This window comes from Hemiscyllium ocellatum, chromosome 22 (genome assembly GCF_020745735.1).
Source record: "Hemiscyllium ocellatum isolate sHemOce1 chromosome 22, sHemOce1.pat.X.cur, whole genome shotgun sequence".
Taxonomy (NCBI): Eukaryota; Metazoa; Chordata; class Chondrichthyes; order Orectolobiformes; family Hemiscylliidae; genus Hemiscyllium; species Hemiscyllium ocellatum.
This window is the reverse complement of record NC_083422.1, coordinates 22,284,668-22,309,349: the sequence shown is the minus strand read 5'-3', so window position 1 is coordinate 22,309,349 and position 24,682 is coordinate 22,284,668. Positions and strand designations below refer to the sequence as shown.

At 42.3% G+C, this 24,682-nt stretch overlaps 1 protein-coding gene across 1 annotated transcript in view; it reads left to right on the top strand.

Moving 5' to 3' along the window:
• The window catches only part of LOC132826241 (adhesion G protein-coupled receptor A3), a 544,117-nt gene that overhangs the window by 340,980 nt on the left and 178,455 nt on the right, over window positions 1–24,682 (top strand). The window contains exons 11-12 of the mRNA XM_060841943.1: window positions 862–1,023; window positions 12,928–13,149. Of these exons, the coding sequence (XP_060697926.1) occupies window positions 862–1,023; window positions 12,928–13,149 (384 nt within the window). The remainder of the gene's footprint in view (window positions 1–861; window positions 1,024–12,927; window positions 13,150–24,682) is intronic.

Sequence of the window (24,682 nt, the reverse complement as noted above, 5' to 3'; positions counted from 1 at the left end):
ATGTGCAAACTCCACACGGAGAATCACCTGAGGCAGGAATTGAACCCGGGTCTCTGGCGCTGTGAGGCCAAGGATGCTATCCTGAAGAGCTTTTGCAGTACTGCGATGACTGGTCTCTAACAAACACAGCCATCCTCATTTGTGTTTTTTTTAATGTCCCTAGCCTAGAGGAGGAAGTCCATGCAGGGCACAGTAAGCTGAGATAGAGACAGTTTAGAATGTTCTCAGAAATTGCACCGGGGCAAAACTTCTATTGTGTGCATCACTGCAACTTCCCTTTAATGTAGAAAAAAATTATCAAACTTCACTGTATCCAAGGTCTGAATAATAACTAGAACAGTCTGCTTGAATCTTGTTTACTTCATGCAATGTTTTGCTTTTGATTTAATTAACCTATAAAATGGTAGATTAGAGTGGTGCTGGAAAAGCACAGCAAGTCAGGCAGCATTTGAGTAGCAGGAAAATCGACATTTTGGGCAAAAGCCCTTCAATTATTCCTCTATTCCTGCTCTCTTCCTGATGAAGGGCTTTTGCCCGAAACATCGATTTTCCTGCTCCTCGGATGCTGCCTGACCTGCTGTGCTTTTCCAGCACCACTCTAATCTAGACTCTGGTTTCCAGTCTCTGCAGTCCTTGTTTTTACCTTGTAAAATGGTAGAAGTCAGTCATTACAGGAAAAGACAAGTAGAACAGAATCAGTAAAGATTGATATCTGTGCAGATTTTATTCTGATCATCTTTAGCCTTGTTTTTTTTTAATTGAATGCTAATGTGCCATGAAAAAAGATATTTACATTTGCGGTGCAAAGCAATACCTGGAGATGAATCATCCAAATATAAATGAGAGTATTTTGTTCCACAGCTGGGAGAATCCATCACAGAAATAGCCAGCAACATGATGCTAGTGGATGAACACATACTGTGGATGGCCCAAAATGAAGAGAAAGCTTGTACCCGAATCGTGCAGTGTGTGGAATTCATTGCAAGTCTTGTGTTAACCAGCAATGCACAGGATATTTCAAAGGTAATCTTGCCAATGTGTACATTCTCAATTGGACCGGACGTTTAAGTAGACTCATTAAGTTTTCAAAATATAGGTATCTGTAAACACAACAGTGCTTCAGCTACTGGCTGTTCTTTCTGTTAGTAAACATGTATAATGTTACAAATGATTTAACGGACCATTGTCTGTAGGGGAAATATATTTGGTGAAGCTTTGTTCAGTGGAATGAGCCAGGAGCACTGTTTCTCAATAAAACAAAAACATTTCTTAAAATTTTTAATAGAATCTAACATTGTGGGTGGAATTTTTCTAGCCCCCAGTTGGTGGGCTGTGAGATGCAATGGAGCTGGTACATTTATTTGCTAGTGGAATGAGGATGTGGCAGGCTGGACTGGCATTTGTTGCTCACCTCTAACTGTCTGAGAAAAGGTGGTGGTGAGCTGTCACCGTTTATAGTTTCTCTCTGTGGTCATACATCAGAGGCACTGTTAGGCAACATTCCCTCCCTGGAAGAGACTGGGAAGATCCATGCATCTCAATCAGCATGTTAATGTGTGGCTTCCACAAGCCTCTGAAGTCTGTACAGGAGCAGAGGGAAAAAAAGACGGAAGTATTAGGAAGGGAGTTCCAGGGCTTTGACCTACTCACAGTGATAGAATGCTGATACAGTAATAAGTCAAAATGTGTGGCATGTAGGGGAAACTTGAGGGGAGCTGGGTTAGAACAGCCTTCTGGGGAAACTGGAAGCAAGTAGTTTGAAGGACCATGTCATGAGAACCTTGAAGGGTATTTTGCTAGAGTTTGACAGCCGTGGGAATGCAGCTTTCCTGTCTCTTTGCAGATTTGGGGAGCCATGGATCTTCATGCTTCATGGCCCAGTCCGAGAGTTTGTGGGAGTGCTCCGGGCAAAAGCCTGACCTCACTGCTGGAGAGAGCACCCCGTCAATCACGGGGGACTGACTGCTTGGTCTCAGTGAAAACAAAATGCTGACTCCCCCACAAAGAAGGCAGAAAAGTGAGGCACTGTCTCATTCTCCTTTCAGTTGTGGCCTGAGCTCTGGGCTAGCGTGAGAAAAGAGAGCATAATTGGGGAAATCGGCAACGTGATTCTGCTATCTGTCGGTAACAGTCACAAGACTGCAATCTGGACCCAAAACCAAGAGTAGCCCCTCCTGAGAAAATCCCATCTACTTTCTTGGCTATGTCCAATTCTAGATTGGATGAGGCCATTGCAATCATATGAGGGGTGGTTTTGCATTGTTCTCACCATTTTGTTCCCAGCAGTTGCGATGTGTCACTGCATTTGTGGATTTTTGATGAGTGATGGAGATTTGAGTCAAATGATTTTTTGACATGAGGTCAGGAGCAGTTGGCCTGACAGTGTTAGACTGTGGATGTGAGCAGTGATTTTTCTCAGGGTAATTCAGGAGCACAAATATGAAGATGAAATGTCAGACCATGAATCATACCTCCTTGCGTCATATGTCACTCATGAGGAATGTCAAATTGCTTTGTCCATATGAAAGTTTGAACTGTAGAGACAGGCAATTCAGTTTTTTTGTGAATGTGAATCCATTATAAAATTACAACTTTAGATACATTAAGGTACAAACCTGATGATGAATGTCTCATTGAAACATCTAATTCTTGGGAAGGAAATGCTTGGGACCATCTTTGAAATTTTTTAACCTCCAATTATTTTGGCTGCTGTTTCTTAGATCAATCTCACGGATGGGTTCCAACTCTGTAGCTTTAAGAGTGTCGGTTCTTGATGTGTGATGTTGGTAAATTTTCAGTAAAGCACTTGGGAAATGAACTACAAACCTTCTCTTGTAATTGCATTTCAGCACTTGGTTTAACTTTTGCCTACTCTCTGGGGAATCTCATCAGCTCTTGTTTTACCTTTAGAATTTCAAACAATTGTATTTTCCAAATGATGAACAAACACACCAAAAAGTAATGTGGTGATCAGGAAATATCTCTAACTTATGTTGTTAGCCTTCCACACAATTGTCCATATCATCCAAAAAAGACAAAGGCTGCCCTTCTAAGCACTAAACTAATTATTTGTAAATAGCTTTCCTTAGAATATGTAAGAGTGATGAATTGCGGTGTTTCCTGACTGGGTGATGGGATTACTGAGGGAAGTAAAATACAAGCAATCTGCTGGAGTGTCTCACATGATTGTAACAGAACCTGCACAAGTTCCTTTCTGTGGCAATCAATGGAAGAATTGACCTGATTCTGTAATGAGTTTGCCTTGTGACCCATACAGCATTCGTAGCTGCACTCTGACTAGGCAATGCATTAATCGACAGAGGTGAAGGTTGCAAGTCTGTCCTTCAGTGCTTCTCCTTTATTGTTGGGAATAATAAGCAATCAGGCCTTTACTAACTGGTTTTACTTATGGTTGTTTCACTAGAGATTTCACATTGCCTTTCTGATTGAAGAAGAAGCAGGCTTTCAAAATGTATGAGGATCTTACATCTGGAGATTTTTGGATTATGTTTGATTCCTTAAGTGTAAAAAAAGAAATAAAGCAATCATTTCAAGCAAAATCAATCAGGTGGCATTATTTATGCTTGAATTATTCCTTCTCCAACCTATAATTAACAAACTAGTATTTAACTCCATTACAGTTTTCTGGCAATGTGTCAATTTTGTTGAGTTTTACTGAGGTTTTCTCTCCATGAAACCTAGTGACTTCTGTCATTGCATCTTAACAAACTCTCTTCATTCATGACTGCTGCATGCACTCCGATGGTGCCCTTGTCAACTGATTCTAGCCCTTTTCTACCCTCCTCTGTTCCTGGAAGAGGTTGCGGATATCCCGCAGTAAACCAACATTGTTGGTAACCATGCCATCTTTAAAAGGTCGCTGTGCACTTGGACAAACATCAGCATTCTGAAGCTGCCATGCTCTGAAAAGGCATGAAGATGTTGGTGATGGGGAAAATGGTGCCATGATTTCCTGACAGAGTCCCTGGAGGTGCTGGTGATCAGGATGGAGGACATCTCTCTTTGGTGACAGACTGGTCTGAGGTCACTGCCCAAGTCAGTGCTGTTATTATGGTCCAGAGCAAAACCTGGCAATGCAAGAAGATGATCAATGATCTCCTCCATTCTGCTGGAGTAAGTGCCCATCTTCTCTCTGCTAATTCACTCTTAGTCTATCTCTGCCACTACACCCACGTCCCACTGGGGCTGCCACTCTCACTATTGTCTCCACCATCTTTTTTTGTTCCACTCCTGTCCACCCACACCACTACATGGCCTTTGTGCTGCCGACTCCCTCACTCGGAACATGTCTCCCTCCTGCACTGGCACGAACAGCTGTGGAATCAGGTACCCCTCACCTCACTGGTACTGTCCTAATCCAAGTGCAAGATCAGGCCTACTAATCAGCTGTGTCAGCCAGTTCCACCTCATTCACTCACTCCCTTTCTCTCATCACAGAGGCAGCAGTAAGAGCTGGGTCAGTTGGAGGGGTGCCTGACATTAGTCGCTTCATCTTGTAGGAGGAGAGAATCCTGATCCTTACAGGAGAAAACCGGGACAGCCCTTTCAGGGTAGTTGAAATGTCTGTGTCCCACCAATCAGCTAAGTACTGCACTTGATTCCAATACAGCCCTCACATGAATCCCGCTGTCAGGTCCATTCACTGCACATCATTCCCAACCACTGGCCACAGTGCCTTCTCACTGTTGGGTCTGCCAGTGGGAAGATCATGGTCCACCAAAAGGGATCGCCAAGACCTCCTGAGAAAGACAGTTTTGAGGGCACAGAGGAAGCATCGCCAAGGCTGCCTCTTCCTCCCCCACCCACCCACTAGTACGAACACTTTTGTGGGAATGTCAACAGTAGAATGTGTGGGAATAGAAGCACGTGAGCTTCTCCCAGCAACTGCTCTGCAGCTGACCAAAGAGGAACTGCCCCAAATCACTGGCCCTCAGTGCATTGTCTCACTTGTAGTGGCCAATTAATTCATGTGCCCTGAAGTTTTGGCAGTTTCCTTCCTTTTAGGCCCCATCAGTCTCTGCTTTGAGACCTCTTGCCCCACTCAAGTAGTGGAACCAATTCCTTAAATACTTCCTTCTTCTGAAATTCAGACATTGGTATTGTGGTGTCAGGTATCCCTAACCTCAATGGTAGTGTCCTACTCCAAGTGCAAGATCAGGCCTACTCCAGGCTCCATCTCTTTATTTGCATGTAAAGAATTGACAGTGGATTCCTACATAACAGCTCAAACAAGAAAATCGAGGAAATGGAAGCCACGTATTGAAACACGATTTGTGTTGCTTTCCTCGGTTTTGACAGAGATTCTGGCAGCAGACTGGCAGAGCATAGTAGAAATTACCCAGCTGTTAAGTATTATGGGTTGACTTAAAGAGGCAGATACTAAACTTGGTTTGTCAACCATGGGCACATTTAGTAAATATCAAATATTTAATATATTGAAAAATTGATAAAGTGATGAGATTGGAGGTTGAATGGTTACTATTGTATATGAGTCTGAAAGTGTTAATACTGAGGAGTGCCATAAGAATCATCTGTTATGTATATGGGGACTGATAGGGAGAACATCTTAAGTCTTTCAAGGGTAAGACCTAAATTCCAAGTTTTCCTCATAATCTCAGCATCAGTGTCTATTACAAAGATTATCCGAACGAGATGGGCAGGCACTGTTGAGATCAGATAATCGATTATTCGGATAATCGATTTTACCTTAAACAAGGGAAACCATACTGATCAAACACTGTGCTCTACCAGAGAATTTGTTTAAATCTATAATTTTAATGAGTCTGCTATTTAAACAAACTGGTCTTTGCATTCTGCAAATTACAAGTTAAACTAGAAGGACTTACCATCACATAAACACTGTACATGAAATCCAAGCATTAAATAAGATCCCAAACAGCTTCAACGATTGCAAGAGCATTTGTCAGTTTCTGAGAGCTCGGTGTCACGATAGAAAGACAGAAGCAGCACCTCACGCATGGCCATTTTTTTTTTAATAAATGGCCCAGTAAAATGACAGGAATGCTATAAAAACTGTGTAACAACTTTTTAAAAATCCAGTCGCTGATGCTTGAGCTGCTTGTGTTTCTTTGTTTTTGCCAGCGTTTTCACATGTTCTTCAGTACAGGTGATCCAAATATACTTACCTCTTTGATGTAACCGTTTTGCAGGACTTTGAAATCTTTGAATCATCCAAAGTTCGGATTATCGATATTTGGATAATTGACGTTCCTCTGTATACTGATATCACCTGGAAACTAGTTACTGGCATGCATTAAGTTACTTCTTATTCGATATTGTTTTGCTTTACCACACTAGACCAAGTCTTTCCTGTAGATTCTTACACTTAAAGAGGATGGTGGAAACAAACCTACCATTTGATAGTATTTCAATTCAGTATAGCTGCACAAACAATAATACAGTAAGGCCTTCAATTTTGTATTTTTCCTGTTTGTCTACATTTAATTGTAACAATGAACTTGATTGTAGTCTGCTTTGGAGATTTTATTGATCAAAAACTATTCACATTGTCATCCTTATACTATGGTTTTCTCTTTGTTTAATTTGGAAATGAAGTCAGTTCTGATACAACATGATAGTTCTGTTATCATGCGATCATGTGTTATAAGAAAATCGTGCAATATCTATGTTATTTAAACTAATGAGGCACGAATCATGTTAGAGCCAATACAGGTGAGGAAATTTTGCATTCCACAAATAACAGTCTAAATTCTTAAATCAAGTTAAAGGCAATTTGTGTTGATGAAACACGTGTTATAGCAGAATGTACTGTACTGCCACTTTTTGCTGAGAAGTAATCAGAAAGGTTTGACCTTGAAAGATCTATATATCTCGCAAAGGTTACCTAATATCTGATAGCTGAAATGAACATCAAATGTTGAACAGTGTCCAACAGCAACATCAACATTTTCAATAGGATCATAGTAAGGGTATAGCACAAAAGAAGGACTTTCAGCCTTCTGTGCCTATGCTGGGTCTTGGAAAGAGCAATTCATCTAATGCCTGAAACATGTCTTTTCTCTGTAGTCCTACACATCTTTCCTTTCGGGTAATAATCTAGCTTTCTTTTGAATCTTCCATCACAATCTCAGGCAGTGACCTCCAGATCCTAATCTCTAGCTGCATGGAACAGGCTATTCCCCATGTGACCATTGTTTCATTTGCTGGTTGCCTTTAATCTGTGCCCTGTGACTCTTGATCCTTCCACCAATTGTTACCATTCATTGGGCTAGGATGCTTGAAACCAAGCCTCAGTTTTTGAGAGTCTTTACAAAAGGTAACTTTTTTTTCTCCAGTTTACTTGACTTTCAGATGCATGTTGAAAGAAAGTAAAAACCAGGTTTCTGCACTGAACAAAAATAAATACAATTTCTTGCAACTAATTAGACTTCAGCTGCAAGTAAATAGTTGTAAACCGTATAGCACCACTAATTAAAATGCTACTGTGTATATACACACACACGTCAAAAATTTACAAGGATGTTGCCAGGACTCAAGGGTCTGAGTTGCATGAACTAGGACTTTTTTCTTTAGAGCGTAGGAGACTGAGGGGGGATCTTATAGAGGTGTATAAGATCATGAGAGGCGTGGATAGGATAAATGCACTCAAGTCTTTTTCCCAGGGTTGGGGAATCGAGGACTAGAGGGCATCAGTTTAAGGTTAGAGGGAAAAGAATAAAAGGGAACTTGAGGGGCAACTTTTTTACACAGAGGGTGGTACACATGTGGAATGAGCTGCCGTTGGAGTTGAGGCAGGAACATTAACCACATTTAAAAGGCATTTGGACAAATATATGGATAAGAAAGGATGAAAAGCATATGGGCCAAGTGCAGGGAACTGGGGTTAGACTGGATGGACGTTTTGATCGGTGTGGACCAGTTTGGGCAAAGGGTCTGTCTCCATGCTGTAGGACTTTATGATGCTAAGTTTTTTACTTTAAGAATTTCAATTAGTAAGACTCAACTGCATCTCACTAAAGGGCAGGAAGTATGGGAGAGAAAACACCCTGTGACTGGAGAAGAAGTGGGAAGGAAAGTTACCTGAATGTTGGCCTGAACACCATAGGATCAATGTAACCTTGCAGATGTCTAATTGGTACAAGAATAAGAAGGGTTTAGAGGGATGTGAGCCAAATGCTGGCAAATGGGACTAGATTACTTTAAGATATCTGGTCGGCAATGACAAGTTAGACTGAAGGGTCTGTTTCCATGCTGTACATCTCTATGACTCTATGACTAAGTAGCTTGTGCTTTAGATAAAGGGGAACCAGTGGTTATACTGTATTTAAATTTCTAGAGAGCATTTCATCAGGTTCTCCATAAAGGGTTATTGCAGAAAATAGAAGCTTATGGTTTAGGGGTAACACATTGGGGTGGATAGAAAATGTGAGAAGGAAGCAGAAAATCAGAATAAGTGCGTCCTTTTCAGACTGGCAGGATGTCATGAGTGGTGTTGGTGCCGGGTCCTCAACTCTTTGCAAGTTATATAAATGATTTGGATGAAGAGGTCAAGTGTATAGTAAGTAAGCCTTCACAAAAAGCCTACAAACGGATATAGATCAGTAAAGTGAGTGATCAGAAATCTGGCAAATGAATAATAGTGTGTGAAAGTGTTAAATTGTCCTTTTTGATTGAACGATAAAGGAAAGTGTATTATCTAATTGGTGAGAGATTGCAGAGCTCTGCGATGCAGAGAGATTAAGTGCACTTGTGCATGAATCGCACCAGGTTGTTATGCAAGTACAGTAAATAATCAGGAGACCCAATAAAATATTATGGATATTTCAAAAGGAATTAAATATGAGAGGAGAGAGATTATGCTTCAGTTATACAGGGCATTGGTAAGACCACATCTGATGTATTGTATACAAGTTTTGTAAAGATTTGTAGCTCAGGTTGAGGTTCTGGATGTAGGTTTGCTCACTGAGCTGGAAGGTTTGTTTTCAAACCTTCCACCTCAACGAACAAACCTACATCCAGTACTGTATACAAAATTAGTCAACATGCATATGAAAGGATGTTATTGCCTTGAGAGCAGTTCAGTGAAGAATTACTAAACTAATACCGGGAATGAGCAAATTGCCCTATGAGGTAAGGCTTGATAGGCTAGACTTGTGTCCTCTGGAATTTAGAGGAGTCAGAGCTGACTTAATTGGGACATATTGGGTGGCACGGTGGTTAGTACTGCTGCCTCATAGCACCAGAGGCCCAGTTCCATTCCAGCCTCGGGCGACTGTTTGTGTGGAGTTTGTACGTTGTCCGCATGGGTTTCCTCCGGGTGCTCCGGTTTCCTCCCACAATCCAAAAGATGTGCAGGTTAGGTGAATTACCATGCTAAATTGCCCGTAATAATCAGGGATGTGTTGGCTTGGGTAAACGTAGAGTAAAAAGGTAGGGAAATGGGTCTGGGTGGGTTACTCTTAGGAGAGTCGGTATGGGCTTATTGGATCAATGGGCCTGTTCCACACTGGAGGGATTCTACAATCTTCTATATTAGATCCTGAGGGGACACCCGTACCAACCCCACTGCACAGGTTTTTTTAATAAAACCCTATTCACATTAATTTTGATCAGCACTACCAGTTCTGAAAACTTTGCTATGACTGACATTAAACTGACTGGCCAACTATTGTTGGCTTATCTTTATCCTGTTTATATCATGGGTGTAACATTTGCAATTCTCAAATCCAGAGGCAGCATCTTGAGTCTGAGAAATATCAGAAAATCTGATCCAGGTTGCCTCAGTTTTCATTTTCACTTCCTTCGCTGGGTATTCTTTGGCACATCACACCCTGTACCTGTGTCTTATCACTAAGTCTAGTCCACTATCCAATACCATGTCCTTAAGTAAAAAATGAGGTCTGCAGATGCTGGAGATCACAGCTGCAAATGTGTTGCTGGTCAAAGCACAGCAGGTTAGGCAGCATCAATACCATGTCCTTAACAATTTTAAACATGTCAAGTGTCTGAACTACTTCTCTCCATTTGCTGCATCTTGTTGTGAAATACTGATGCAAAGTATTCGTTGAATACCTCAGCGATACCCACCATCTCAATGCATAAATCCCCTTTTCCACTTTCCTACAGTTTCTACGCCTGTAGAAGACTTCTGGATTCCATGAAATTCAGCTTCCAGTCACTTCTTAATGCTCTTTTTGCTTCTTTTATTTGTTTTCTGAGATCCCCTCAGGGAGGACAGCGAGCCAAGCAGAGGGGAGAGAGAGAGCTCAGTGAGGGGGAGAGACAGAGAGCCCCTCCTTAGGCCCAGGAGTGAAAGATGGCACCTAAGAATCTGTGACTTAAGCATTTGTGGGTCCAGTGGTAGTGGGAGGGCATTATAACAGCATTGACCATGGCAATACTCTCCATCATTGATGTACCTGGCATGGGCAGTGGCGATGTAGAATTGGCCCTGTGGTGAGAATGGTGCCTGAGGATTGGCGACTTACTTGTTGGCTGGGTCCAATCCTGGTGGTGGTGAAACGGTACTGGGAGGGTGCCATGGTAACATCAACAGTGGGAATAGTCTCTGACATTGGTGTGCCCAGTGTGGGCAATGGTGAAGATGAATCAAACCAGTGGTGAAAGATGGTGCCTGAGGATCAGTGACTTCACTGTTAATTGGGGCTGGCGAGATGGTGGTGGTGGTGCTGAGCCAGCTCAGAATGCATACATAGATGGATTTTTTTTTCGACCATGTCTTTCATTTTCTCTTGTTCTTAAGCTATCAATGTTGCCAGATTATGGTGATAAATGAGATTTTTTCACTGCATTTTGTTGTATTTCACTGTAAAATACACATGACAATAAATCATTCATTCATTAATTCATTTATTCATCACTGTCCCTTAAATCTTCTTCAACTAACTTTTGATCCATTCAGTCTACCTCATTCCTAAGAGGCAGGTCTAGCAATTCCTCCTTTCTTGTTGGACTGGAAACATTCATCTGTTTAAAAAATAATCTGTTTAGCTTTGCTAATCATCACTTTAAAAAAAAATAGAGGTTAAGTATATTTGTACAAAAGCGACATGTTGAGATTTAGCCCAAGTATTTAGAATTAGAATGAGGTTTTATTGTCACGTGTACCCAAAACAAGGATACAGGAGTACAGAGGCAAGTTTAATATCCCCATTCACAGCACCATTTTAGGTACAAGGCACCTAGGTACAAAACCTTAGATAAAGAGTAGAAACATTTTGTTCAAAATTACAGTCCTTCTTTAGCCGTGGGCTTACAATCACGTCACACTGGCTTTCCCCACGAGGGCTCGATCTTTCTACCGTATTGAGTTCAGTTTCTCAATCCCTGTGCCTCCACACTGCCATCTCGCTACCGAACCACAATTCTCTCTGTCCTACACTGGGCTTGATCTCTTGATTGGTGTGCCTCTGCGCTGCCATCTCGCCACCATTCTCTCCGACACTGGGCTTGATCTCTCGAACCCTGCGCCTCCGGACTGCCATCTCGCCACTCACCGCCTCTCTCCAACGCTGGGCTTGATCTCTCCATCCCTGCGCCTCCACACTCTTGTCTCACCACTAACTGCCATCTGTGCTCATGAGCCACGTCGCCACAAGTCACCAGCGTCCCAGTTTGGTGTCATTCTGGTGCCCCTAGCTGCCTACCCGGGCACACCAACTGCCTCATGACCAACTGTCACAGTCCATCTCTAGACCCACAGCTGCTACCATCACCGTCACTGCCTCCAGAAGATAAGTAAGAGAGAAAACTAAAAAAAACTTTTAAATAATGAACAAGTAAGAAATAAAAGTGGTCAGAGTGGACAAGGTCTGGTTCAGGTGCCCTACCGTGCCACCATCTTATATTTGGAGTCTGCAATTTAAAACACACAACTCTGATCATGTCAATAAGTGATTTTGTTCATAAAATTTGACAATTACTTTAAACTCATACTGCAACTTAATAATGACATGGACTTTGTGTGCGACATCTGAAAATCATATCATCGTAAGCATTTGCTACAAGCTGCTTTAAGGATTCAATGTAGTGTGTGTAAAGCAGTTTTACAACAGACATTTGAAGCCTTCAGGCAAAATAAAATGTTAAAATTGTATTTCAGATCAATAGGAAATTCTGAAAGATTCTTGTCTGAATGGTTTTAATTATTAAAACGTTCATGGGAGTATATACTTAAAATTGTGCTTTCTGTGTTGAACAAATGCAAGATGTAACCTGTAACCTCTTGTGTTCTCACTGAAAGAGGGACAGTTTGCATTCTGCAGGTAGGATTTCTGTTAAGTATTTCAGGTTTCCCAACCATGTTTCATTTTTATTCATGAACATCAGCCTGTGCCTACCTTTTACTGTCAAAGCAGACTCGGTATTAGAATGCACTTTGCATGTTAATACAATTTGATTATGCAAGCTGCAACCATGTTAACTTGAATTTTTTTAATTGAGGTCCAGATTCTGTATGAAAACTCTGCTGTTTAGTCATTTGTACTATAATTACTACTCTGTTTGGTGTAACTTATATTCTGATGCGTGTCATTGCCCTTTCTAAATTTGTCTTCGTGAGTCTTTCCTGTCTTGTGTCCAGTAAAGCTGAAATGAATAAGGTTTAACACAAACTGTAAACAAAATAAAGCAGTGTTTCTAAAACAATGTCTCGCAATGCTGAACAATTTCAATTCATCTTGAATGACTGCCAGTCTAGCAATTAATGATACTGAATTGGCTCATTGAGAATTCATGGTTTTCCCTGAGATTGAAAAATAATGTTAAAAAGGCAAAAGTCAGCAATAGAAAAGGCAGAATTACAACAATGAAATGTTGTCATATCAAGTAACCTGCACTTTGGGATGTTTGTCATCTTTCAGCTAGCTTCATTGAATCTTTTCTTTTCCCCTACATTCTCGCCAGGTTTCTATGAATATAGCACTGGAAGCCTTCATGATCAAGCCAGCTAGTTTCACAGGCATGACATGCACCGCCTTCCAGAAAATGGGTTTGCATCCAGGCAGACCATTGATCCGTGACGTGGCTAGACTGGATTGGGAGGCTGACTATCGTCGGGATCATCATCTGAATTTCAAATGCAATACAGGCAATCTGGCCAGTTCTCTCGTGAATTTCCCAGTTAAGGTAAGGATGTTTTGAGGTGGGCAAGTGAAGGCAGTTTTTTGCTGCAGCTAGCTCTCAAAATGCCAGGCTGGTTATTTTCTTGATTAACCTCACAGTTTGAAAAGAATGTTCCTATCCCAAGTCATTAACTACAACAAAGAACATTCAGATTATAGTAAGTGTGTAAAATTGTAATGTGATATGTATACCTTGTACGTACTCTTATGAATTATATTCATGAATATGAACACAAGCTTCAGCATTCAAATGGTGAGAAAATGATGTGTCTATTGTTCTGTCAGATATAAAAATCATCTCATTTTCCACATTATTACATTGCAATGTAGTGAAAAGCAGTGTAATTTAAAATGATAAAATAGCATTTCTGGATATCATGTTCATTTTGCATAATACTGATTCAGGCAATTAATACTCAAGGTTTTGAAAAGAAGAAGAATGACATTTGTTTGCAAAGTCATCCAGAAACATTTAGCAGCTTATTGTACAGTGATTTATGGTGAAATGTGGTGTCTGTATATGTAAGTAAACAACTGGATAAACAAAATGCTTTCTTCTGGCATTTTTAGGAAAACAACTTGATGGGGTCAGTGCTTTGTGATCAAACCTGTGGAAGGATTCTCTTACAAGTATAGCATATGATTATAATCAATCAAATAGTACTGTAAAAGAGGGAAACTTAAATGAGATGAGTTACCACGAGATTAGTCTATTTCTTTCTTGATCTTCAAGCAATTGATGTGGAGGTGCCAGTGTTGGACTGGGGTGGACCAAGTTCAAAATCACACAACACCAAGTTATAGTGCAACAGGTTTATTTGGAAGCACTAGCTTTTGGAGCGCTGCTCCTACCTGATGAAGGAAGCTAGTGCTTCCAAATAAACCCATTGGACTATAAGCTGGTGTTGTGAGATTTTTAAACTTGTTCAAGCAATTGCCGATTGTAAGTCCAAATCATAGGACAGTACAGCATATTTGATTCAGTATACTTTTGGCAGTGTTGCCCCTTTGGTGGAATTCCATCCTCGTCCTATTCCCTACTCTTTTCTAGAATAATTCTCTAAATGTAAATATCCTATTCCCTTTTGAAAGTTGTTGAATCTACATCCATCATGTGTCATGTATTTCAGACTCCAACAATCTACTTTGATTTTTAAAAAAAAATGTTTCTTCACGTGGGTTCATCTGGCAATTATCTTAAGTATTTGTCCTCAGTTGCTCCTTATTAACTGTATCAAAACTGTTCATGATTTCAAACAGCTTTATTAGACCTCTTCTCTGGAGAATAACCAAAGAGTCTCAAATCAACTCACATAATTTCTGTTTTCACCTGTGGTACTATTCTGTAAGATCCTCTCCAAACCAGTCACCTTCTGACTTTGAAATATATTGCCATTTCATCAGTGTCACTGGATAAAATCCGGGACACACTCCGTCAGGGTATTGTGGATCTAGCTACACCAAATGGATTACAGTGGTTCAAGGGGGTAACTCGTGACAACCTTCTCAAGGGCAACAAGGGATGGTCAGTAAATGCTGCACAGCCACACGCCATGCATAACTTTATTGTATTAAATTCCACTAAATCTTTTCTGCAGCCTCCCAAAGGCCTTGACATCCTTCTGAATGTGTAATATCTGGAAAGAACTAACAAATCTTTCACTTTGTTCTTGTGCTCTTAGCCTCCTGTTAATAAAGGCAAACATCCCATGTTTCTTCTTTTAATAGACTTCTCAACTTTTCCTGCCACCTGTATGTACATCCCCTCAAATCTTTCTGAAATTGTACCTTCTATAAAATTGTATTATTAGTTAATATTCTTACTGAAGTGTATCCCTTTACATTATTCAACATTAAATTTCACTTGTCACATGGATGTCCAGTTTGCTAGTCTGTCTGTGCCTTCCTGAAATCTGTTACCACCTGCCTCGGCATTTGTCACATTTGCAAATCTAGTCATATGCAAACATTGAAATTCTGTCTTCTGCACCTAAGTCTGAGTCATTAATAAAGATTAAGGACACATCACTGTATACTTCCTTGAAAGCTGCAAAACAGCACTACTCACTTTCTGTCCCTCAGCAAAATTCATACTCACCTTGCTATTGTCCCTGGAATCCCATTTGCTTCAGTTTGGTAAAATTAGCTTACTTCAGTCATTTTCTATGGGTTGATACCATGTGCATTAATATTTATTTGAATCTATCAGACTACATTTATTCTCACATTTCCCTCTCTTTCTTTTTTCAGCATCAACCAATACTCCCAAAGCCTCAGTTAATCTCAATAATATGAGAAATATATGTATATATGAAATATTTAATCCTCCCTTATGAATCACTGAACAGTTCACTATATCATTCTAATTTAATATGGTGTGCTGACTGTAGCAAAATGTAAGGTTTTTTAAGGATGGAGTGCACTTCACACAAGGGTATAATCAAACTGATCCTGTACATGATATCATGAGAAGATATATCATGAAATTCTTTTGTATCTGCTCTCTATTAGCATTTTATCGCATTAATATTTTGTTTGCAGTCTGTTCGAGAATTAATCCATGAAGAAATTTCTGTGTTTCAGGACAAAAGCCCAATGATTAATTAATTGTTTGCTTTTACATCAATGAATCTCTGCTTTGAATGTTCAATGTGGTAAACAGCTCCATTTGATGACAATCCACTAATAAAAGCTATGGAATCAGAGAGATCTACCGCACAGGAAAAGGCCCTTTGGCCCACCATGTCCACAACAGTCAAAAACAACCACGTAACTACTCTACTCCCATTTTCCAAAACTTAGCCCATATCCTTGTATGCCTCTGTGCCACAAGCAAATATTTAAATACTTCTGAAGTGTTATGAAGGTTTCTGCTTCTAACACCCTTACAGGCAGTGAGTTCTAGATTTCCACTGGAATCCTCTGGGTGAAAAAAGAAATTCCTCACATCCCCTCCAACCCTCCCGCCCTTAATTTAAATCTCCTGGTCATTGATCCTTCCACCATGAGGAAAGGCTTCTTCCTGTCTATGCTCCTCATAATTTTATACATTTCAATTTTGTATCTCCTCAGTTTTCTCTGCTCCAAGGCAAACAGTCTGCTCCAGTCAGTCTAATCTCTCTTCATAACTCAAACTCTCCAGTCCAGGCAACATTCTGATAAATCTCATTTGCATCCTCTCCAGTGTGATAACGTTCCTTGGAGAAGGTGGATTACAGAAGTGCACACACTACTCTACCTGTGGCCCAACCAAGTTAATTCGAAATGTTAGCAAAATTTGATTATAAAGAAATTATGTTGTAAGAAAAAAGTTTCTTTTATCATTGAGGGGTTAAAGGTAGAACTCAGAAGTATTTGAGGTGAATAGCACAAATATCAGATTTACTGCCCACCAACATTGCTCACGTACAAAATGCAAGAATTTAACTTGAGCATTCTCCCTGCATAAAAAGGAAAGGCTGAGGCAAAATCAATAGATTTCCTAAACTGAATTCAGCCCAGTTGTAGCTTTAACAATTCACAATGGGCAGTCATGGATGCCCTTGAATAGAACAGTATTTGATCCTTTCATTGCCTTATCCTGAAAGTCTGTAAATTGTTTATAATAAAGTAAGTGTCAGATTACCCTTGACTTTAAGACTCCATTTGACTGAATGAAGCATTCAAGGAGCTCTGGAAAATCTATAATCATCAGGAAAACTGGTTGGTGTCAAACCTAGCACAAAGGATGATGTTGTGGTTGTTGAAGGTCAGGTATTTCAACACCAGGAGTCCCTCAGGGTGGTGTTCAAGTCCTAAACATTTTCAACTGCATCAAATATGTTTCCAATATAAGATCTGAAATCATTGGTGATTGCAGAATGCTCAGCACCCTTCATGCCATCTCAGATACTGAAGCCATCCAAATCCTGGACAACATTGAGGCTTGAACTGACAAATGTCAAGTAACAATCATGCCACAGAAATGCCAAGTAATAGTAAGCTCCAACAAGAGACAATCTGACCATCGCCTCTTGATGCTATTACTATTGTTGAATCCCCTACTACTAATATCCTAGGAGTAGCCATTGACCAGAAATGGACCTATATTTGCCATATAAATACAGTGGCTACAAGGGCAGGTCAGAGGCCATCAATCATACAATGAACAAATCACCTGCTAATTCCCCAAAGCAAACTACCAGGCACTGGTCAGCAATGTGACAGAATTTACATGCTTACCTGAGTGTGTGTAGTTCCAACAATACTGAAGGAGCTCGACACCATCCATGACACAGCAGCCCGCTTAATTGACACCACATCTTCAAACACTTACGCCACCACCGAAACACAACCGCAGCAGGGTGTACCATTAACAAGATTCACTGTAACAATTCACCAAGGCTCCTTCGGCATCATCTTGCAAATCCATCTAAAAGAACAATAGCAGCATTTAGACAAGAACTCCTCTGCCTGCATGTTCCCCTCCATGTCAGTCACCATCCTGAGTTGGAACTGCATTGCCATTCCTTCATTGTCATTCGCTCAAAATCCTGAAGCTCCCTCCCGTACACCATTGTGGATATACAGGGCAAAGGCCATATCTGCGGAGTCGGTTTCTGCAGTTTCAGTTACCTGTGGTATATCGCGGCCCAAACATGTAACAGGGAAAATTCCTGAACCATGGACCAGGGGACTGCCAGAATGGTAAATTTCCTATTTAAAGAATGGGTTCATACCTGTCCGTGGTCTTGGGCTTCCACGGTAGGTCTTGGAATATATCCCCCGCAAGTACGGGGTGACTACTGAATATACATCAAATACACTGGAGTGGTTCAAATGCACCTTCTCAAGGACAATAAAGGGCAGACGATAAATTCTGGCCTATTGTTGTGGTTCTGTTCGCCGACTGGGAATTTGTGTTGCAGACGTTTCGTCCCCTGTCTAGGTGACATCCTTAGTGTTTGGGAGCCTCCTGTGAAGCACTTCTGTGTTGTTTCCTCTGGCATTTATAGTGGTTTGTCTCTGCCGCTTCCGGTTCTCAGTTCCAGCTGTCCACTGCAGTGGCTGTTATATTGGGTCCAGGTCGATGTGTTTGTTGATAGAATCTGTGGATGAGTGCCATGCCTCTAGGAATTCCCTGGCTGTTCTCTGTTTGGCTTGTCCTATAATAGTAGTGTTGTCCCAGTCAAACTCATGTTGTTGGTCATCTGCGCTTGTGGCTACTCAGGATAGCTGGTCGTGTCGTTTCGTGGCTAGTTGGTGTTCAAGGATACGGATCGTTAGCTGTCTTCCTGTTTGTCCTATGTAGTGTTTTGTGCAGTCCTTGCATGGGATTTTGTACACTACGTTGGTTTTGCTCATGCTGGGTATCGGGTCCTTTGTCCTGGTCAGTTGTTGTCTGAGAGTGGCTGTTGGTTTGTGTGTTGTTCTGAGTCCTACTGGTCATAGTAGTCTGGCTGTCAGTTCAGAAATGTTCTTGATGTATGGTGATGTGGCTAGTCCTTTGGGTTGTGGCATGTCCTCATTCTGTTGTCTTTCCCTTCGGCATCTTTTGATGAAATTGCACGGGTATCCGTTTTTGGCGAATACATTGTAGAGGTGTTCTTCTTCCTGTTTTTGCATTTCTGGTGTACTGCAGTGTTTTGTGCCCCTTTTGAATAGTGTCTTGATGCAACTTCTTTTGTGTGTGTTGGGGTGGTTGCTTTCGTAGTTCAGGACTTGGTCTGTGTGTGTGGTTTTCCTGTATACCATTGTGGTGAATTCTCCGTTCGGTGTTCTCTGTACCATCACGTCTAGGAATGGGAGTTGGTTGTCCTTTTCTTCCTCTCTAGTGAATCTGATTCCTGTGAGTGTGGCGTTGATGATCCGGTGTGTGTTTCCTATTTCTGTGTTTTTGATGATTACAAAGGTGACATCCACATATCTGACCCAGCGTTTGGGTCGAATTTGCGGTAAGACTGTTTGTTCTAGTCTTTGCATTACAGCTTTTGCTTTGAGTCCAGAGATGGGTGAGCTGTTGATTTGTTCATATATTTAAAGAACTACAACAGAAACTGAACACTTGATCAGTGGATCCAGACACTCTATACAGTCAACACAGGAATTCTTGGATATCATCAGAAATATACACATTGACAAGGAAGAAACTATGGTTTCATTCAATGTAATGGCATTGTCCACCTCTATCAACAAAACCGTAGCTAGAGAAGCTATAGTCAACCTGCTGGACATACAGAACAGACAACAAGACAGGGAACCTATCGACAAAGACTGCACACTCAAACTACTGGACCTGTGCCTCACAACGCACTTCACATTCAACAACCAAATATATGAACAAATCAACAGCACACCCATGGGCTCACCCAGCTCTGGATTCAAAGCAGAAGCTGTAATGCAAAGACTAGAACAAACAGTCTTGCCACAAATTCGACCCAAACGCTGGGTCAGATATGTGGATGTCACCTTTGTAATCATCAAAAACACAGAAATAGAAGACACACACCGGATCATCAACGCCACACTCACAGGAATCAGATTCACTAGACAAACAGGAAGACAGCTAACGATTCGTATCCTTGAACACCAACTTGCCACGAAACGAAACGACCAGCTATCCTAGGTAGCCACACATGCAGATGACAAGCAACATGAGTTTGACTGGGACAGCACTACTATTATAGCACAAGCCAAACAGAGAACAGCCAGGGAATTCCTAGAGGCATGGCACTCATCCACAGATTCTATCAACAAGCACATCGACCTGGACCCAATATATCGGCCACTGCAGCGGACAGCTGGAACTGACAACCAAAAGCAGCAGAGACAAACCACTATAAAATGCCAGAGGAAGCTTCACAGGAGGCTCCCAAGCACTGAGGATGTCACCTAAATAGGGGACGAAACGTCTGCAGCGCAAATTCCCAGCTCGGCGAACAGAACCACAACAATGAGCACCCGAGCTACAAATCTTCTCGCAAACTTTGAAATTCTGGCCCAGCCAGTGAAGTCATGTCCCATGAATGAATTGAAAAATGATATTGAATATGAAAGGGTTAACCTGAGCAAAGTTGATGGTCTGCATATTTCATATGGAGCATCAAATAATTTGAGGCAGTTTGAGTTGGCATGGTCTCCTGATGGAGAGACACGTGTCTTCTCTACCTCTTGTTAGAAACAGTTAGTATTCCTAAAAGTTGATGTGACCTGTGTATCATTACTGTGACATAATGGGCTATATTTTGTTACCGAAGACAAGAGCCTCTTCTACTGAGACTTACATATGGTCTGTCCTCCACTATAATCTATCAAACAGTCTCTTAGACTAGCAGAGGGGGGAAGGTTGTGGGTGGCACTCCACCCTGGCCATAACAGGTTGGTTCCCAGACATCACATTCTAGCAGGTGACATTAATGATTCTTTCACCACTGTTTGGTCGTGGTGATGTATGTACTTGTGGAATTATCCCTCACTATTAATCCAGAACCCCCAGGTAATGTTCTGGCGACCTGGTTTGTATCCTGTCAAGGCAAGTGGTGAAATTTGAATTGAATAAAAATCTGGAATTATGAATCTAATGGTCATGAAACTGTTGTCAGGAAAACAACTCATCTGGTACATTCAGGAAGGAAACCTGCTGTCTTTACCTAGTCTGGACAGGCAGGAGGCTAGAAGAACACAGCAAACCATGCAGCATCAGGAGGTGGGGAAGTCGATGTTTTGGGTGTCACCCTTCTTTAGGATTAGCGGTGGGTGTAGGGGGAGCTGCAAATAAAGTGGGTGGCAGGGACAGGGCAGTGAAGTGAGATAGGTGAAGACAAGTAGAGGGCACGACTTGGTTGGTCAATAGGAGGAATGAATCCGGATGGTGGCAGGGAGCAGTGGAAGGGAGGGGGTGGAGCTGGGAAGGGAGTCTGGGGCTGGGAAGGAAGCTTATTTGAAATTAGAGAATTCAATGTTAAGTCCTCAGGGTTGTCAGCTGCCCAGGTGGAAGATGAGGTGTTGTTCCTCCACTTTGCAGTTTGGTTAATTGTAGCAATGGAGGAGGCCAACGATGGTCACATCAGAAGGGGAGTGGTTAGGGGAATCAAAGTAGGAGGTGACTGGGAGGTCCAGTCGGCCCCTGCGGGCTCATCTGAGGTGCTTAGTGAACTGTTCCCTAACTTCACATTTGGTCCGCTGTAAAGAAGACTGCATTGGGAGCATCTACTACAGTAAACTAGGTTGGAGGAGAGGCAGGCAAACCTCTGCCTCACCTGAAAGGACCGTTTGGGGCCCTGGATGGAGGTGAGGGGGATGCCAGTAGGTTTGCATCTTTTCCAGTTGCAGGGGAAGGTACCTGAAGGTTCAGGGGTATTGGTAGGGAGAGTGACGTCAACCTTGTACTGTCAAAGGGAATGGTCCTTGCGGAAGGCAGAGGGGGATGGGGTGGGGAGGGGCAGATGTCCTTGGTGGTGTGGTTTAGTTGGAGTTGGCAGAAGTGTTTAAGGATGATGCATTGGTTGTGGAGAATGGTGGCGTGGTAGGTGAGGTCAAGGGAGACACTGTCTTTATTGCATGAGGGTTTAGGTCAGTGGAATGGGGAATACAGGTGATGCGGTAGAGGGCTATCTGGATGACAGAGGAAGGAACAGCACATTGTTTGAAATAGGTGGACATCTGAGATGCTTGGGATTGGAATTTCAACTCGTTCAAGCAGATGTAGCGAAGACAGAGGAATTGGGAGAATGGGATGGAGTTCTTGCAGCATACTGGATGGGAGGAGGTGTAGTCCAGCTAGTTATGGGGGTCTGTGGGTTTATAGTAAATGTCAGTGTGGAGACTGTTGCCAGAGATGGAAATGGAGCAGTCAAGAAAGGGGAGGAAGGTGTTCGAGATGTATCAGGTGAATTTGAGGATGGGCTGAAAGTTGTGGGCGAAGTTGATGAACTGCTCCAGTTAAGCCTGGGTGCAGGACGCTGCACCAATGCAGTCATCAATGTAATGGTGGAAGGGTTGGGGCACAGTGCCTGTGTGGGTACTGAAGAGGGATGTTTGACATAGCTGACAAAGAGGCAGATGCAGCTGGGGCTCATCTGGATTTGGAAGAAATGGGAGAAGTTAAAAGAAAAGTTGTTGAAGATGAGAGCCAGTTTGGTGAGGCAGAGGAGGGAATCATGGAAGGGGACTGGATGGGTTCGATGGAGAGGAAGAAGCAGAGGGCCTGGAGGCCATCATTGTGGGGTATGGATGTGTATAAGGACTGCACGTCCTTAGTGAAGATAAAGCACTGGGGCCGGGGAACTGGAAGTTTCTAAAGAGATGGAGGGTGTGGTTGGTGTCGCAGATGTAGATGGCAAGTGCCTGAATCAATGGAGTGAGGTAGGACGAGATGAGTTCGGTGAGGCAGAAGCGTGCCAAGATAATGAGTTGGCCGGGTGGTTGGGCTTGTGCATCTTGGAGTAGGTAAAACCGGGCAGTGCGGGACTGAGGAACTATGAGCTTGGAGGCAATGGAGGGGAGATCACCAGAGGCAATGAAAGCACAAAGAGTGGAAGTGATTTTGGCATGGTGGTTCGCAGTGGGGTCACGGGCAAGGGGGAGGTAAGATGTGCTGTCGGAGAGTTGGCATTTGGTCTCTCCGACATAGAGATTCATTCTCCAGACTACCACCGCCCGCCTTTATCAGCGGGTTTGATGGTGAACTGGGGGTTGGTACAGAGTGAATGGAGTGCTGCACATTCAGAGAGGGGTGAGGTTGGAGTGGGTGAGGGGATGAAGAAAATGAGGCGGATGATGTCACATTGGCAGTCTTCAATGAAGAGGTCTAAGGCAGGTATAAGGCCAGCGGGTGGTGACCAAGTGGAGGAGAAAGGTTGGAGGCAGGAGAAGGTGTCCTCATAGGAGTTTGGGAGTTTTTGTTAAAGAAGACGGCACAGAGGTGAGGTGGGGGGGGGGGTGGCGGGGGCAGAAGAAGAGCTCCACGCGTTGGCAGATCTGGAATTTGTTGAGGTGAGGGGAAAGGGGTACAAACATGAGCCCTTTTCTGAGGACAGACCCATTTGGCCTCAGAGTTTTTGAGGTTAGGGGTGAATAATAAACATGTGGCAAGGCTCAGGGGTAGAGTTTTGTGGGTATCTCGCGGTGGCTGATGGAGGAGAGGGGGAAAGTGTGATGGCATGTGGTGGGTGAGGGTTGAAGAGAAGGGGGATTGGGAAGGAGCATGTCCTTACCTCGTCTGGCCTACATGTAACTCCAGGCCAATAGCAATGTCATTCACTCTTAACTGCACTCTGGCAATTAGGGAGGGGCAATGAATACTGGCCTACCCATATCACATGAAAGAATTTTTAAAAAATCTTTAGAACAATAAGGAGTCTTCTTAACAGAGTAAAGGGGAGTAAGTAGCCTTGGCAGAACAGAGATGAATTCGAAGATTAGGTAGAAGGTTTCAAATGTCTCTTATGGAGAAGTGTGAGATGGTGGCCTGAAAGAGGAAGAATAGGAGGAGGGGGAGGTGAAACAAGAGACAGGTTCAATTGGCAGTTAGGAAGGCAAACATAATCTTAGCAATATTTTCAAGAGGCTAGAATACAAGAGAAGAGATGTACTCCTGAGGTTGTAAAAACCTCTGTTCATACCGCATTTGGAATATTGTGAGCTGGGTTTGGTAATGTGGTGAAGAGGGTCCAGAGGATTCAATTTTATTGCCTGCAGTTCTGTTCCCTAAACTTGATGAAATAGAGAGGGAGAAAGAAAGTGTGTTATTGAGTATGATGTAATATATTTGGGTGAAGTGCCTGTCATAGATAAATAGCTGGCAGTGTGTATGTGCTGTGAGATATGGGTGCAAAGCTTGTAGCTATTTTGATGTTGTCAAGATGGGAGGAAGTAATGAATGTAAAGGATGGTTAAAGCAAAATACTGCAGATGCTGGAAATCTGAAGTCAAACAGAAGATTCTGCAACTCCTCAGCAGGCCTGGGGAGAGAATCAAAGTTAACAAATAGCAATTGCTCTGAAATGTTTCCTCTGTTTCTCTCTCACACCGATCTAAAACATTAACTCAGTTTTTCTCTCAACCAACATTGCCTGGCGATCAACTTCAGAATTTTCTGCTTTCATTGATGTGAGTTATAAGCCGTGGTTTTATTTGACTGATGAACGGAGCGTGTGTGAGGCTCGTTGTATCGATATAGCACGGAGGATACATCGTTGATCACTTGTGTGAGACCATTGAACTTCCTCCAGCACTGCATCCAGATTCGGGGATCAGATCCAGATCCACCTTCCTGGATTGGACCATTAAAACAATCAGAGGGTTAGATAGGGTGGACAGTGAGAGCATTTATCCTTGGATGGCAATAGTTTGAACAAGTAGACATAGCTTTAAATTAAGGGGAAATAGATATAGGACAGATGTCAGAGATAGTTTCTTTACTCAAGTAGCAGTAGGGGCATGGAACACACTGCCTGCAACAGTAGTAGACCTACCAACTTTAAGGGCATTTTAAATGGTCATTGGATAAGCATATGGATGAGAATGGAATAGTGTAGGTTAGATGGTCTTCAGATTGG